The sequence below is a fragment of the Dermacentor silvarum genome, chromosome 8, assembly GCF_013339745.2.
Source record: "Dermacentor silvarum isolate Dsil-2018 chromosome 8, BIME_Dsil_1.4, whole genome shotgun sequence".
Classification (NCBI taxonomy): Eukaryota; Metazoa; Arthropoda; class Arachnida; order Ixodida; family Ixodidae; genus Dermacentor; species Dermacentor silvarum.
Window position 1 is genome coordinate 26,006,372 of NC_051161.1, and position 13,819 is coordinate 26,020,190.

A 13,819-nucleotide genomic window follows, 5' to 3' on the forward strand; every position below is an offset into this window, starting at 1 on the left:
CCTTGACAGCTGTGCGTGCCAGCGGGTGCCATACGGGCGCTGACGAACGCAGATGAAGACCTCAGCGTTGTGCAGCACTTTGTACTTAATGGATGGCCTAAACGCATGTCACCGTGTCACAATCACCTTCAACCTTATTTTTGCAGAAGACTGGAGCTGTCAAGCGCAGAAGGCCTGCTCTACTGGGGTCATCGCATCGTCGTACCCGCAAAGCTCGAGTCTCCATGCTCGCTGAGCTACATCGGTCCCACCAGGGTGCATGTGCGATGAAAAGACTGGCTCGTACGCTATTCTGGTGGCCTGGGTTGGATGGTGAGATTGAAAGCCTTGCACGTTCGTGCATCTCTTGTGTACAAGCGCAGCCAATGCCTCATCGCCAGGCTCCTATCTGTTGGCCAGAAACGGGGACCAAGTGGGCACGGCTTCACATTGACTATGCCGGACCAATAGAGGGGCGCATGCTGTTGATAGTCGTCGACTCCCATACCAAGTGGATCGAGGCACTTCCCGTCAGGTCGGCGACCACAGAAGTCACAATCGCGAATTGTTCGCTCGTTTTGGCTTGCCGCAAACAGTTGTATCAGATAACGGGCCTCAGTTTGCAAGCCAGCAGTTTTCCCAGTTCATGACTGCCAACAACATAACTCATCTACACAGTGCGCCATACCACCCACAATCTAATGGTCTCGCAGAGCGCGCGGTCCGCACAATAAAGGATGGCCTTCTCAAGCACTCTATGGTGAACGATCTCGAAACAAAACTAGCACGAGTGCTGCTAGGCTATCGACGTACCCAACTACCGTGCGGTAAGTCTCCATCAGAAATGCTACTGAACTACCAAATTCGTTCACGCTTGGATGCTTGTGTCCCTTCTCTACCTCCAAGTTACTCGCAGCCTCCCAGATTCCAGCCCGGGGACCAGGTCTGGGTGCGCAACTTTGGCCAAGGGAGGCGTTGGCGGCCAGGCATCGTCAAAAGCACTGAGGGTTCACGGCTGGTAACGGTCGACACTCCAGATGGTCTAGCCAGGCATCACTTGGACCAAATTTTCCGTCGGGCGCCTGTGTCGCCCGTGGCCCCAAAAGCGGAGGCTCCCGACACACTTCAACCCAGCCCGGACAACAAGAATCGGCCGACGTCAACGCGAGAAGGCCAGTCCAGTCCGGCTACTCCAGAACCAACTGGCGCCGTGCCTGTTCCTTCGACAACACCCCCAACATCCCTTCCAGCCCAGCAGGCTCCCTGTTCCCCAAGTCCACCGGTCTTACGGAGGTCTACCCGACAACGAAGACCCGTGCAAAGGCTGCAGTTTTAAGAGAGGGAGAAGTGATATGAAGTGCTCGGCTAACACGTGTCAAACATGATTGGTTCTTTTGTGTTACGTCATAGGCAAGTAGCCTATATATATATATTTCGTTCTCTGAAATAAAGGTTGTCGTGCGTTTGCCCTTGGGCCGTCTTCGTCACTCTGTCACCCGCTACAACAGCTACATGAGTGTAGCTAGTGTAGGAAGGCGCCATTTTTTTTTTTACTTGGTGCAGAAAAGTGTAGCTCTGCCCACCTACACGACGGCATTTTTTATAGCTGCAGTGTAGCATGAAAACTACACTTTCTACACTGCGGTTTCTTTGAGTGTAGTCAGCAGACGACAAACAAGCAGGCTGGCGTTACAAACGGTTGCAAATGCGTGACGACATTTTGTCTGCGACTGTCGGCGCTGATATAGCGACAATAGTGAACATTCGCTGCAAGGACCATAATGAAGTGCTGGCGGGACCATGTGTCATAGAGTAAGGTGAGGTAATCTTCCAACAAGATAAAAATATCTTGCTCACGCATGGGGCGGGCTGTTTCAGACTCCGCGCTGTTGTATACGCACTGACAAGTTGTCTTCGTGCACTGCACATTCGCGATGTATTTCGCTGCAGTTAGTCTAGATTTGCTTAAGAAAGGAAACTCGTACATAGTCCTTCAGTTTTACGCAAGGGCATATACGCAGCCAATAAGTGCGAAGTCAGGCGAAGTGGAGAGTCAGGTGCTTTTCGGCTGCTGATGCGGAAGACGACGCGCATTCTGCTCTGAGTGGCTACAGCCCAGTGGGCCAAGTGCAGCACACGACGTCAAAGCCTCTGCCCGGCACTACACTCGTCTACACGAGCCTGCACAAAGTGTAGGTAAAAAAAATAGCCGTATTTTATCCAGGTAAATTACTTACGGCAGTCTGATGCTTAACAACATTCTTTTTGCTAGTTTACCAGGGCTTGGAGACGTTCATTTAACACATACACACCCCCAAAAAAATGACAAGTAAAAACAGTCACATCAGATCTCCTTAAGGGTATGGCCACGCTAGCGGCAAAAACGCGTGCGTCATGCCGCAAGCAGCAAAAGCGGCAGGAATCGAGGGTTTTGCGGCGTGCCGCATGCCACGAGATGAAAGACCAATCAAGAGCGATGAGGGTGACGTCACGAAGCCATGGCAACCGGACCACTGCCGCTCAGCTCCGGGTTTTCAATCTACGATCATTGTCTCTCGCGGTTCCATGGAGGGATTTCTGAATGCTGTTCGATCGTACCCTTTCTGCTCATGGCGTTGCTCACGGTGTTGCTCACGGTGTTGCTCACACGTTCCGAGAGCACGCGAGATCTTATCACGCTGCCGCGCGGCGAGACGCGCTTGCCACACTGGCCTTCGCGGCAAGGCACTGGACGCGCGGCAACTTGCCGCTCGTGGCATGACACACGCATTTTTGCCACTAGCGTGGCCATACCCTTAGAGTTATTCTGTAGTTGATGCAGTAAAAGGAGACACTCACTTCTGGGGTTCAGTGAAGCGGCAGCGTGTCTGAACGCAAGACTCAAACACATCAAAGCGCGTTTTGAGGGGCTCCAGGAGAGCGTCCCAAAGCTGAGGAGCCTCGGGCAATCTGTTGGCTGTGCAGGCAATGACCAGGGCCTTGAGCAGTGCCCGGTGAGAGCCCGGCGCGAGAGGTCCCAGCCGGCCCTGTGACTGACGCTGCAGAAGTGACAGCAGGCTTGGACATGCTGCGGCTCGGTGACCCCTGAATTGGAAGAGAAAGAAAGGCTTGTCATGCCTTGTCTACATCATGTCCTGCATACAGATTTCTTTCTGCAGTGGCATCTGCATGCAGTCTGACCCGCAATTTAGTGCAACCAAATTTTGCACAATTTTTTATTTGGTGACAGGTTTTGAAATCCCTAGCACATATTCGTGAGGCCAAATGTGTTGCAACTCTCTAAGTAGAGACATAAACTCAACATCCCACTTGATTTTTCAAAGTTTTAAAGGAAAAAAAAAAAAAAAAAAACGCTTAACCTTGCACTCGGCCGTGCAACACTTGAAACAGCGATGCTGGGCGATCGTAGCCCAGCAATTTCCGGAAGTGCGCGCGAACTTTTCATCTTATTACTCATGATGATGATATCGCGCGTCTCGGACGTATGGCGTCACTGCGCGTTGCATAGCGCAGCTTGCAACACCGACACCTCATTCCAATCCCAACACCGTGTTTCAGGAGACGCGCTCCTGTGAATGCGTCTCTCTCTGTCTCGCTCTCATAGCGTGCAAAACCTCTTCACCTTGCAGAGCACGAGCATACAAACGCGCCAGCTGTGGACGAAGAGGACAACACTCGAACGCAATCATATGGTTCGCATAAATGCATGTTCTGCAAGGGTGGCTGTATAGCCTAGTGGTTACGATGCTCGCTTTGGGACCGGGGGCACGTGGGTTCGAATCGCGCCTCGGCAAGAAAGTTTATTTGATTTTCTTTCTTGGTAGTTTCTTGATATGCACCACAAATTACGACTGGCTTAAACAGCTTCACTGTTAAAATACGAGTTTCCCTCAACGCTTCATCTATGGATGTATAGGAGGCCACTTTTTGGCTGACCAAGTGCTGTGCAGTTGCTAAGAATAGATCTACACTGACTATGCATTTAACTAACTTCGGTGACGGACAACCAAATGGAGCAGCTTTGGTTAAGCCGTTAGGCCATGGCCTCCAAACACTCAAAATCATCCAAACACTGGTCCAAAATGTGCAAACACTGGTTAGGTCTATTTTGAAGACCTATCTATGTCTAAAAAGATGGATCGGTGACTATATCACTTATAACGACAAATACTTGTATCAATTCAACTTTCTCTACCGCACCCTATTTTCCAATGTGTTCGACACTGGCCAGAATACAATGCCATACAGTCATAACATTGAATTTTGGATTTTGTGAAATATATTCATCACAGGAAAAAAATAATTGCATTTCGGAAATCAGCTGGTAAAAATACATTAACTGTGTAAATTTCATTCAAATTGTCGAAGAAAATAAAGCAATTTAAAGTGCGTCGTCTCTCCACCTCTCCCCCCCCCCCCTTAAGTGGATTTCGATGTAAATGCATGAATATTTTTACAGGCTTTCAAACTGTACCTCAACAGGGTGACAAAATATGCTCCACCACAAAGCAAACAGAGGCACAAAACAGCTGACATGACGCTGCCACATGAAGTGCATTTTAGCACTTGAAGTGAAATGGGAGGGTGGGGGGAGGCTTTGCGACAACCTCAGTATACGCATAATGCTCACAGTACATGGTATTGCACAAAATAGGCACACAGTGCCTACAGACCAGCATATTATAATGGAACAACGCAAAATAATGAGGCACAGAAATGGAGAAAAATTGGAACGAGTGCTGAGGCTCAGTGCTGGTCCTGTCTTAATGCGATAGCGTTAAACGCCCCATGTCGCAGAAAATCCGGTGGCGGCGTCCGCAACTGAAAAAATAATCCCGAACCACACCAACCACACATTTTATTAATTGTTTGCTATTGCCCCGACGCACACAGGTCTGGTAGAAATGCTGGAAAAGGGGTTTGTGTTTGCGTTTCCTTGTAGCAGAATTAGGTTTTCTCGCACATTCAAATTACAATCTGACGCCGATTGGTAAACAATCCGACGGCGAATGCGACGCCGAATGGTAAAGTCGTACTTTACCATTTTCCTGACAGATTTCGCTGTGAGAAATTCAATTTTTGTTCACCAAAACCTTGCACTACGTGGAGGGCCTGCGTCGTCGATGTGGTTGGATGATTTTCTCCACCACCCGCGATCACACGCCGGTTGCCGACGCCGGATTTTCTGCTACACGGGGCCCTAAGCGCTACCACGTTAAAACCCCTTTTCCAGCATTTCTACCATTCATACAGCAGCGCGCGCCCGGGTAGGTTACTTGCAAAAACACAATCCAGATGGCGCTTGCTTCCTCGGCATCGTTTTAATGGCAGCGGCGCGCTGAGGCGAAGGTGTAGAAAAACAGCTGCAGTTGCCGGGAAGCCTGACAAGCATTCACGGACCTTTGAATGCTATCACGTTCCACTCTTAAAGGCGAAGCTTAAGTGTCCTCCAAATTTTTTTTTTTTTTTATGTTCAATGTTTGCGTGCCTTGTTTTTTACTCCATACCATTTCAATGTGCCACCCAATTTTGCATTCATACAGACACCTCAGGCCTGACAGGTAAGGTGTAGAGGTGTGCGAATATTAGAAAACTTTAATCACAAATTAAATAATGTCTTTTTTGATTTAATCTTCTAATCGAATAGTCTGTGTTTTTAAATATGAATAGTCTTCTAATAGTTTACATTCTCTAGAGTGCGCGATCAGACATAGAATTGGCGCATCCCAGTGGCCATAGCAGACATAAAACATGCAAAGTAGCATAGTAGAGCGTGCTATGCATTGCCCAATTGGGCAAGCCAGACTTTTCATCCTAAAAACTGCAATTATTTGCACACTCCAAAGAATACTGGATATGTGAACCAACTGCTTATTTGTTCCAAATGCTCCATTTGGGCCTTTTTAGAAACAATGCTTCATAATGTGCAATGTTATGACAGAAACTTGCTGACATTGCAAATACTACGATATATGGACATTTTTTATTAATGGTCAAAAAAAATTTGTTTAATTCAAAAATTATTCATAAATATTCGCTTTCAACTACTGGCTCTATTCGTTCCGTTTTTGATTTGGTCTCAAAAATTGCTATGTGTATACCCCTAGTAAGGTTTAGCCCCGTCCAAGTGCGTAAAACAGGCAATGGCAGGGAGTGTGAAGCATCCACATTTCAGTGCAACGCAAAGATGTGCAGTTCTCGTTCCATAAACACATAAGCAATACCGAAGACCGAGCTTGCCTCCACAAGCATGTCAAGCCTACCTCTCAACATTGTTGAGGAGCGAGACCATCGCCTGGCAGGTGGACAGTGTCAGCGCAGTCTCACTGTGCCACAACTCCAGGTTGGAGCTCAGCTTGCCCAGCACCCAGTCCAGCACACAAGGGCCAGCCTCCGAGTCCCGCCCGAATGCCGCAACTAACGTTGGGCTCATCTGTACACAACATGTTGCGGAATTGTCACCCTTCAAAACTATTTCAAAGATGATCAAAAATAAAAACAAAGAACCAGTAATGGCAACTATGCATTGTGGAAGAAAACAAAAATGAAACACCGTGACTATGTTTGGTTGCAAGGAAAACTCTCGACCAAGTCATGCCTTTCTCGTCTATGAGAACACTCGCATGCAGACCGAGGCACCTTTGCTGTTTTTGACCTGAACGGCCAGTTTCAACTTTTGGTTACACTGGCAGCATTCCGGTCAGCAACTTGCATGTGAATTAAATTAAAAGCGCGAAGTTTGAGTAGCCTAAAATGGAGTAAACTCCACTTTAAAACAAACATTGAAATGAGTGAAAATGTTTTGCCCTATGGGAAGGTCAGCATAACAGGACTGCACTGAAGCTATGAGAAACTGTAAAGGGGCTCCAGGACTGTTGAGCTTATGAGGGGTGCAGACTTTATTAATGCAGTCAATTATGTCGACTGTCAATTAGAAAGTTAAGTCACATGGGGCTGCTACGATTATAGGAGTCTGTCTGCCATGGAAACGCATTTATTTATATGGTCCACCAGTGACTTCAATGCCCAATGTAAGCCTACTAGGACATGAAGTGACCTCCCATCACATGCTGCCTGGCTGAATGAACTTCCAAATAGTATTACTATATTAATAAAAATTTTAATTTGTCTTACCATATTTCTACGTGATATACCATTTCCATCTTAATAAACAAACAATACTCACTACTCAATTTAACTGAAAACCTCACTGTTTGAACATCCTCGGTACAAACACATACTTTACACACATATTTACTATTGCTATGCTTTCTGTGTTAAACGTTTTCTTTTCTAGACACATTAGTATAAACAAAGGCTAGTACGTATAGACACACTGTTAATGTAACATGTTAAAGCAAAAACAAACCACATTTTAATTCTATCATAATGATTTACCGTATTTTTGCCCATGCATACAGCACCAACACATAACCAGCGCCGAATGGCTACTCTCAGAAAACGGGAAAGAAAATATTTGTACATGTAACTGTACAACAAATCCACACAACAATTTTTCGTAAAGGCAAATTGGTGCTGCTATCAACGCAAAACATAAGTCGAGAAACAACTTGGTTTTGCATCTTTGGTCATTAGACACATTACTTTTTACATTGATGCTTCCCATCAAAGCATAGTGCCGCTTCACAGCAATGCTCATCTCACTGCCGTGAAGCCACACTTAAAAGTGAAAATTTGGCAAACAGTTTATTTAAGCCCTACTTTGTAGTAACACTTTTTAAATTTCTGGTCTGGTTATATGCACAAAAATACAGTATATGGGCACAGCAGCGAAATCATTCTCCACGACATGTAGAAACAAGCACAGACAGCAGTGTAAGACAAGACAGCATTAGTATCCATTAGTGAAAGGGAATCTGCCCCATGCCTGCTGCTGTAAATCATGAGCGACTCAGTGGGGCTAATGGGTTCCCAACACGAGCCATTTTGAAAGCCGTCGGTAGATGCCTAACTCTAGACACTGTGAAAATGCTTAGAAAACCAAAAACTGCAAAAGGATTTGAACAACAACTCGAAAAAAAAAATGGCGGACAAAAATGATACCATTAAGGGTAAAAGACCATGGTTTGTGGTCATTTCGTTGTGCCTGGAGTCTTCAAGTTTAGGTGAGAACCAACTTATGAAATTACATATAGACCCTTAAACACTAGATCACTTCACCCGGCTGCTTATGTTTCCTCCAGTCCAATCATCACAGCAGATGCAAATCGCTAGCCTAAGTAATGTTCTCCGTACTGTGGCTTTCAGCATATTGTGCTTGCCTTCTCATACGTGCAACTACAGCTCGTACTTTGTGATCGTTACAAAGGTCATGTTTTCTAGAAAGCCTTAACAATTTTTGGGGAGATATGTCTTGAATTTTTTGTGATTGCAACAGAAGGGTCCATGTTGTAAGAGTGTACTGACACCATACAAGACCTTCCAACAGGATTAAATTAAGCAACAAGTTGACTTACCTGTCATACACCCACTGTGTATGACACACAATACCAACAGAAGCAATGGGTTGCACAGGGTACACAGCACATGTCAAGTGGAACTAAAGCTGTTTCGAGAAATCGGAATCTTAAAGGAATACTGACATGTTTTCGAAGTCGTGAAAACTCTACCACAAGCTTCTTGCACGTAAAAGGATAAAATTGAGCAAGTATAAACATAAAGGAACATTTCTGAGATGCATTAATGTGATACTAACAAAATATCTTGAAATGTAGGCTTGCTGTCATTGACTCAGAGCAAAATTTGCTGAGGTGGTGTACCAATAAGGCTAGGTATGATGATGTTGCTCATAAAAAAATAAGAGTGCTGCACACATTTCTTCTGGCTGCACTTGCATGTGGCAGCAGCTGTAGTGATCGCAGGAATGGAGTGAGGCAGTGTCTCGCGGCATCATGATGTGTCCACCTCTTGAGTACCAAAACCGAAACTGGCTTGTACTAACACACAATTTATATTGAGTTATTTAGGGTTCTCTGTCACGTACCAGTATTTCTTATAGTGTTCAGAGAGTTTTGACCTTCATTTAGCGGAAAAAAAATGACATGACAGAAATAGTCATATCAGTACTCATTAACCCTTTATGGTCATGTGTCGGGCCCCTCCTGACACGCGGAAATACCCGTTCCGGTAATATGTCAGGAAGTGACCGATGCACGCGTGCGTGCTTGTGTTCACTAGTCAATTGGGTTGGTGGTGCTAGCTTTCAGAAATATTTTGAACCAATAAGTGCACTTTCCGATGTCTTCAGATGACGGCAGCACTTTTTTTTCTTTCTTGCATACTTGAAGGGATTTTCATGTGACTTGTGCGCGAAGCGGTGATAGAATGGTGGTGCAATTACCGTGCTCAGGGATGGGATAGGTGCATTTTATGGACGAAAGTAACATGAGTTCAGTGAAATCAAGTGATTTTAGTGCTGTGGATGAATATCCTTCAGATGGTCTTCAGATGGACAACAAACGTCCTCCGATGAGAGCACTTTAGAAGTGACCTGCAGTGCAAATCAACAAACCTGCAGTGCAAGCGACAGACCTGCAGTGCAAATTTTGGCCTCCACCCAGGAGAGTGCTTCGAGCGCTACTACACAGTGCTCAAGCACCACTGAGAGCTTCAGGACTAAAATATTCTAAAATAAATCACTTAACATGTGTTTGTTTGCACGAGCGCTTTTGCTACACGGTGCCTAAAATGCCCGAAAATTCTCCTGACTGGAACGACCACAACTTGCGTAGATTCACACGACTGCAAAGTTAAATGCATTTTGACACAGAGAAGTTGTGCGGACGCTCGACTCTCGCATGTCCCCTGATTTTTTTTTCCCTGCATGGCTGTCACAGCACTTGTAATCTGGTTTCCCTGCGTAGCCATGCGCCGCCGCTGGTCGGTGTAGTTCACGGAGTAAGATAAACAGGAGTGCCAACTTTGCTGCCGCGCAATGCATTCGCTCGGGACAAACCGTGCAATGTAGACACTGGGTGTCTAGCTCAACCCTTTGCTCTCTCCCTCTGCTCCTCTTCACGCTTTCGCATATGCTTTCTCCTTCCCTTCAGCTCCCAGCCAACTACTTCCCTCGCGTAGTGCCATCTGCCGAGGTGCGTGGTAATCACCCAACAGCTTGCTTCTATGTACGCTTGCGCCGAGTGGCGGAGGCCGGCAATGACGGCGGCGCGGAACGGACAGTGCGGCAAGCACAGAGCATGTTGTCTGCTAGAAACGCGAGTGCTTCTTGTATATGTTTTTTCTTTTTTTTTTCGGAAGAACTGCCGTTTTGAGGGGGGTGCGTCTTATACAAAGGTGCAATTTATAGACCGGAAAATACGGTAATGTTATTGCACTTATATTATCATAAATAATATTCTAACAAACCTCCATCCAAAGGCACTGAGCATCAGTGGTAAAATTGCTCCACTATAGCTCACTAGCTTCACCTAGCCCGCAAGAGTAAAAGTGGGACAAGGCAGACCGACGGGCAAAAAGTGAAACGAACGATAGGGTGAGGAAAGCAGCGTAAACACCAAGCAGGCACCGAAGCGGGGCACGGGTCTCTCGCTCTGTTCGCGGTTTGACGCGGTGAAGCCTTTAATTTTTTTTTTTTCCGTGCAGTTCTGCAAAACGGAACCATGTGTGCTCGCGCTGGCGTACTGTTTCTGAAATGGAAAGTTTGTCAGATCGACGCCAATCTACTACAGAAAGGAGGTCGCAATGTCGATATCAGAGTGCACTGCTCACGAAATTCAAGGATTTTCAAGGAAGGAAAGAAAGTTCCAGAACTTTCAAGGGCCTTGAAAATGCACTTTTCAGTTTCAAGGGTTTTCAAGGATTTCAAGGACCTGAGAAACGCATCATTTGGCAACCGGGCTCCTCTCTCGCACTTATTTTTGGATACGCTGAACCATCTAGCGGCACTGCGGAGAAGTCCGCGCGTGGCTTCCAAGACAAGAAGCGTGGTGCGCCGATGCCTCTGAACGCTCACAATTGTTCGTTCGCTTGCCGCACACTCGGGATTCTGCTTTTGCGCTTCCCTAAGAACACTCAGCGCCATCTAACGCCGCCACTGCAAAGCCTGTGCGCACATTTATTTTATTTATTTTATTTGTACATACTGCAGCCCTGTCGGGCTAAGGCAGGAGTGGGTGTGAAAAGCAGAGGAATGATGAATAACAAATAATAAAGGCAATACGAACAATACAAACCAAAACTATTCAATGGCTGCCAAGAATAAGTTTAAAGCAAGAGAACGAGTAGGACCAGGCAAACAATTCCAGTATTCAATTACACAGGGAAATAAACTGTAATTAAAAATGTCCGTACGGGCAAAATAAGTCGCAATGTTTAGGTGATGGTAACTTGTAGTATTAGATGGATACTAGAAGAAACCCAAGATGGATATACTCAGAAACCCAGGTTGGCAAGAGGTTCATTGAAGAGCACCACATGCCCAGCGCATTCAGGGAACAGCTTGCTGAAGTGTTGGCATTAAAGACATTCATTTAAACGCAGCCCATACCCAGCGCATTTGTAGCACAGCCTGCTAATGTGTCGGGTTGCTGTCCTTGAGGAACCCTCGTGACACGGGTTCGATTTCGCTCAGCATCATAGAAATTTAAAGGGATCTTTTCCAACATCGTAGAGCGGCACATTCCCAGTGGCACATACCTAGTTACGAAAGTTGGCATCAAAGACGTTCGCTGAAGACCAGCACACACCTACTGGCACATATCCAGAGACCCATGTTGGCATCAAAGAGGTTCTTTGAAGACCAGCAGAGACTGCAGTGGCACATACCTAGTGCTTTAAGTTGGCATCAAAGAGTTTCTTCAAACAGCGGTGCCTACCCAGTCCCGCATCTACAGTGACCAATGTTGGCGTGATAGAGGTTTGTTGAATGGCGGCACGTATGTACACATTGCCACATAGTCAGTGGCCTAAGTTGGTCAGGTGGTTGCTTTTGAACCCTGTTCCCTCAGCACAGCAGGCCACGGACTAACCAGTGGCCCAGGTAAGTACGAACGGTTAAGTACGAACAAACATACATAGATACAAACAACACAGATAGACTGATACATAGCCCCCGGAAAGTATGCGAAGTACTTTAAGAATGCGAATGCATTAAGTGTGCTTTGTAATGCAGGAAATTTAATCGTGCAGCTTCAGCGCTCGTGCAGAGAGATTTCAGAACACAAAACGAAGAAGTTAACAATTGGATGCAACAAGAAAGCGAGCGGCTGCTGTCACCAGTGTTGGTAACTTCCTTTTCTTTTTTGGACAAAGTCGCCATATCCGGCTTAGACACTCCATTTTTAGCGAAAAGTCGCAAAGTAATGTTAATGACTTGATTGGAAATTTATATTTTTCATGTTCTCACTGTTCCTAGACGTCTTCCTTATTACTTTTTAAACAATAGCTTTAAATTATGTCCTGCAGTGTCAAGTCAACGGTCGGAATGTGCAAAGGAATAACAACGCTGAATTTTCTACAACAATGACACATCTAAAGATTGTGCTTTGCCTAGAAAAGCAGCTTTGACGCATCCAGATAACGCACTAATAAGCTCTTCAGTATATGTCTTCAGAAGTAGCGACAAATGGAGGTGCATAATAAAATAGGAGTAAGGCAGTGAACTCAGCCAAAGCTGCTTGAGAAATTCTTCCAGGGTCATTTACTAGTTATTCTCTTTTTCCTGCATTTGATTCTCAGACAAACATGAGATTTAAGTCACTAAAAGAAAAAGTACTAGCCGAGAAAGTCGTTTAGACTCCAAAAAGGCAAAGTTGGCATTAAGGTGACTAAAAGCTGGCCAAGTTTAGCGACTTTCTCGTTAAGTTACCAACACTGGCCATCCCAGACGGAAAACAGACACAGTGGAGATGGCAGCAGCCTTAGGTTGATCATTTTTAAGTTTGCTTGTGTGTAGTACCTGACGAGTAGGGGCTGACGGCTCTCTCCCCACTTGCTGCACAAGGCCTCCCAATGCGCCCTTAAAGATAATCCGCATGATGCCGCTTTCCTAGGAAGGGAAGGGTGCAGCGACCAAAGAGAAAAGGGGAGGGCGACTTAGGTTGGGTCTGAGAGTACCTGCCCCCCCCACGCTGGCACACCACTACCTCTCTGCCTACCTGCGTGTAGTACGTCTCATTTGGCAGCAGGTAAGTCAGCCCCCAACGGTGCAGAAACCACACCAACGTTATGGCCACTTCAGGGCTGAGCTGGGATCCAAGGCCCGCCTGCAGAGCGGCCCTCTCCACGTGGCACAGCTGCAGAACTGCAACGATCAGTCTGCATTGACAAAAAGATTTATTTATTTATTTATTACCTGATTGGCACGATCATAAAGTGCAGGATTCCAGTTCCCTTTAAGTGCCATGCCCCAAGTTATCTCATTCCGTCATCTGTGCACACACGTTGCCTTGCTCGTGATAAGCCATGCAACAATTTGCACCAACTCCCCCCGTCTTTCCCCAGATAATTTGCGACAATGAAATCATTGTGTACTGCTCAAAATGTCTATACAGAAGTTGGAACTGAAATTTCATAGCTTTTATTTGTACGGGACAGGTGGAGTGAGAAAGCTCATGAGTCGGTGTTGCTCCGGATGGTGTGTCTCTCAATTTCAACCTGGCAGACAAAAAGCCCATGCAGCTTTTTGTGATACCAAAATTTATGAACTTTGATTATGGAGAACTGCAATAAAAAATAACCCATGTTAAAATTTTGGCATTATTCATTACTTAGCATAATTATATTTGTTTGAATATAGTATTACAATCAAGAAAATCTATATAATGTTCAGCAATGTGTCGCCAATAAATAATATTTTAAT

At 45.7% G+C, this 13,819-nt stretch overlaps 1 protein-coding gene across 1 annotated transcript in view; it reads right to left on the minus strand.

Annotated features, from left to right (window-relative positions):
• The window catches only part of LOC119460846 (exportin-4), a 79,822-nt gene that overhangs the window by 32,135 nt on the left and 33,868 nt on the right, over positions 1-13,819 (minus strand). Inside the window, exons 13-15 of the mRNA XM_037721944.2 lie at positions 13,116-13,275; positions 6,243-6,412; positions 2,818-3,063 (exon numbers count right to left, since the gene is read on the minus strand). Of these exons, the coding sequence (XP_037577872.2) occupies positions 2,818-3,063; positions 6,243-6,412; positions 13,116-13,275 (576 nt within the window). The remainder of the gene's footprint in view (positions 1-2,817; positions 3,064-6,242; positions 6,413-13,115; positions 13,276-13,819) is intronic.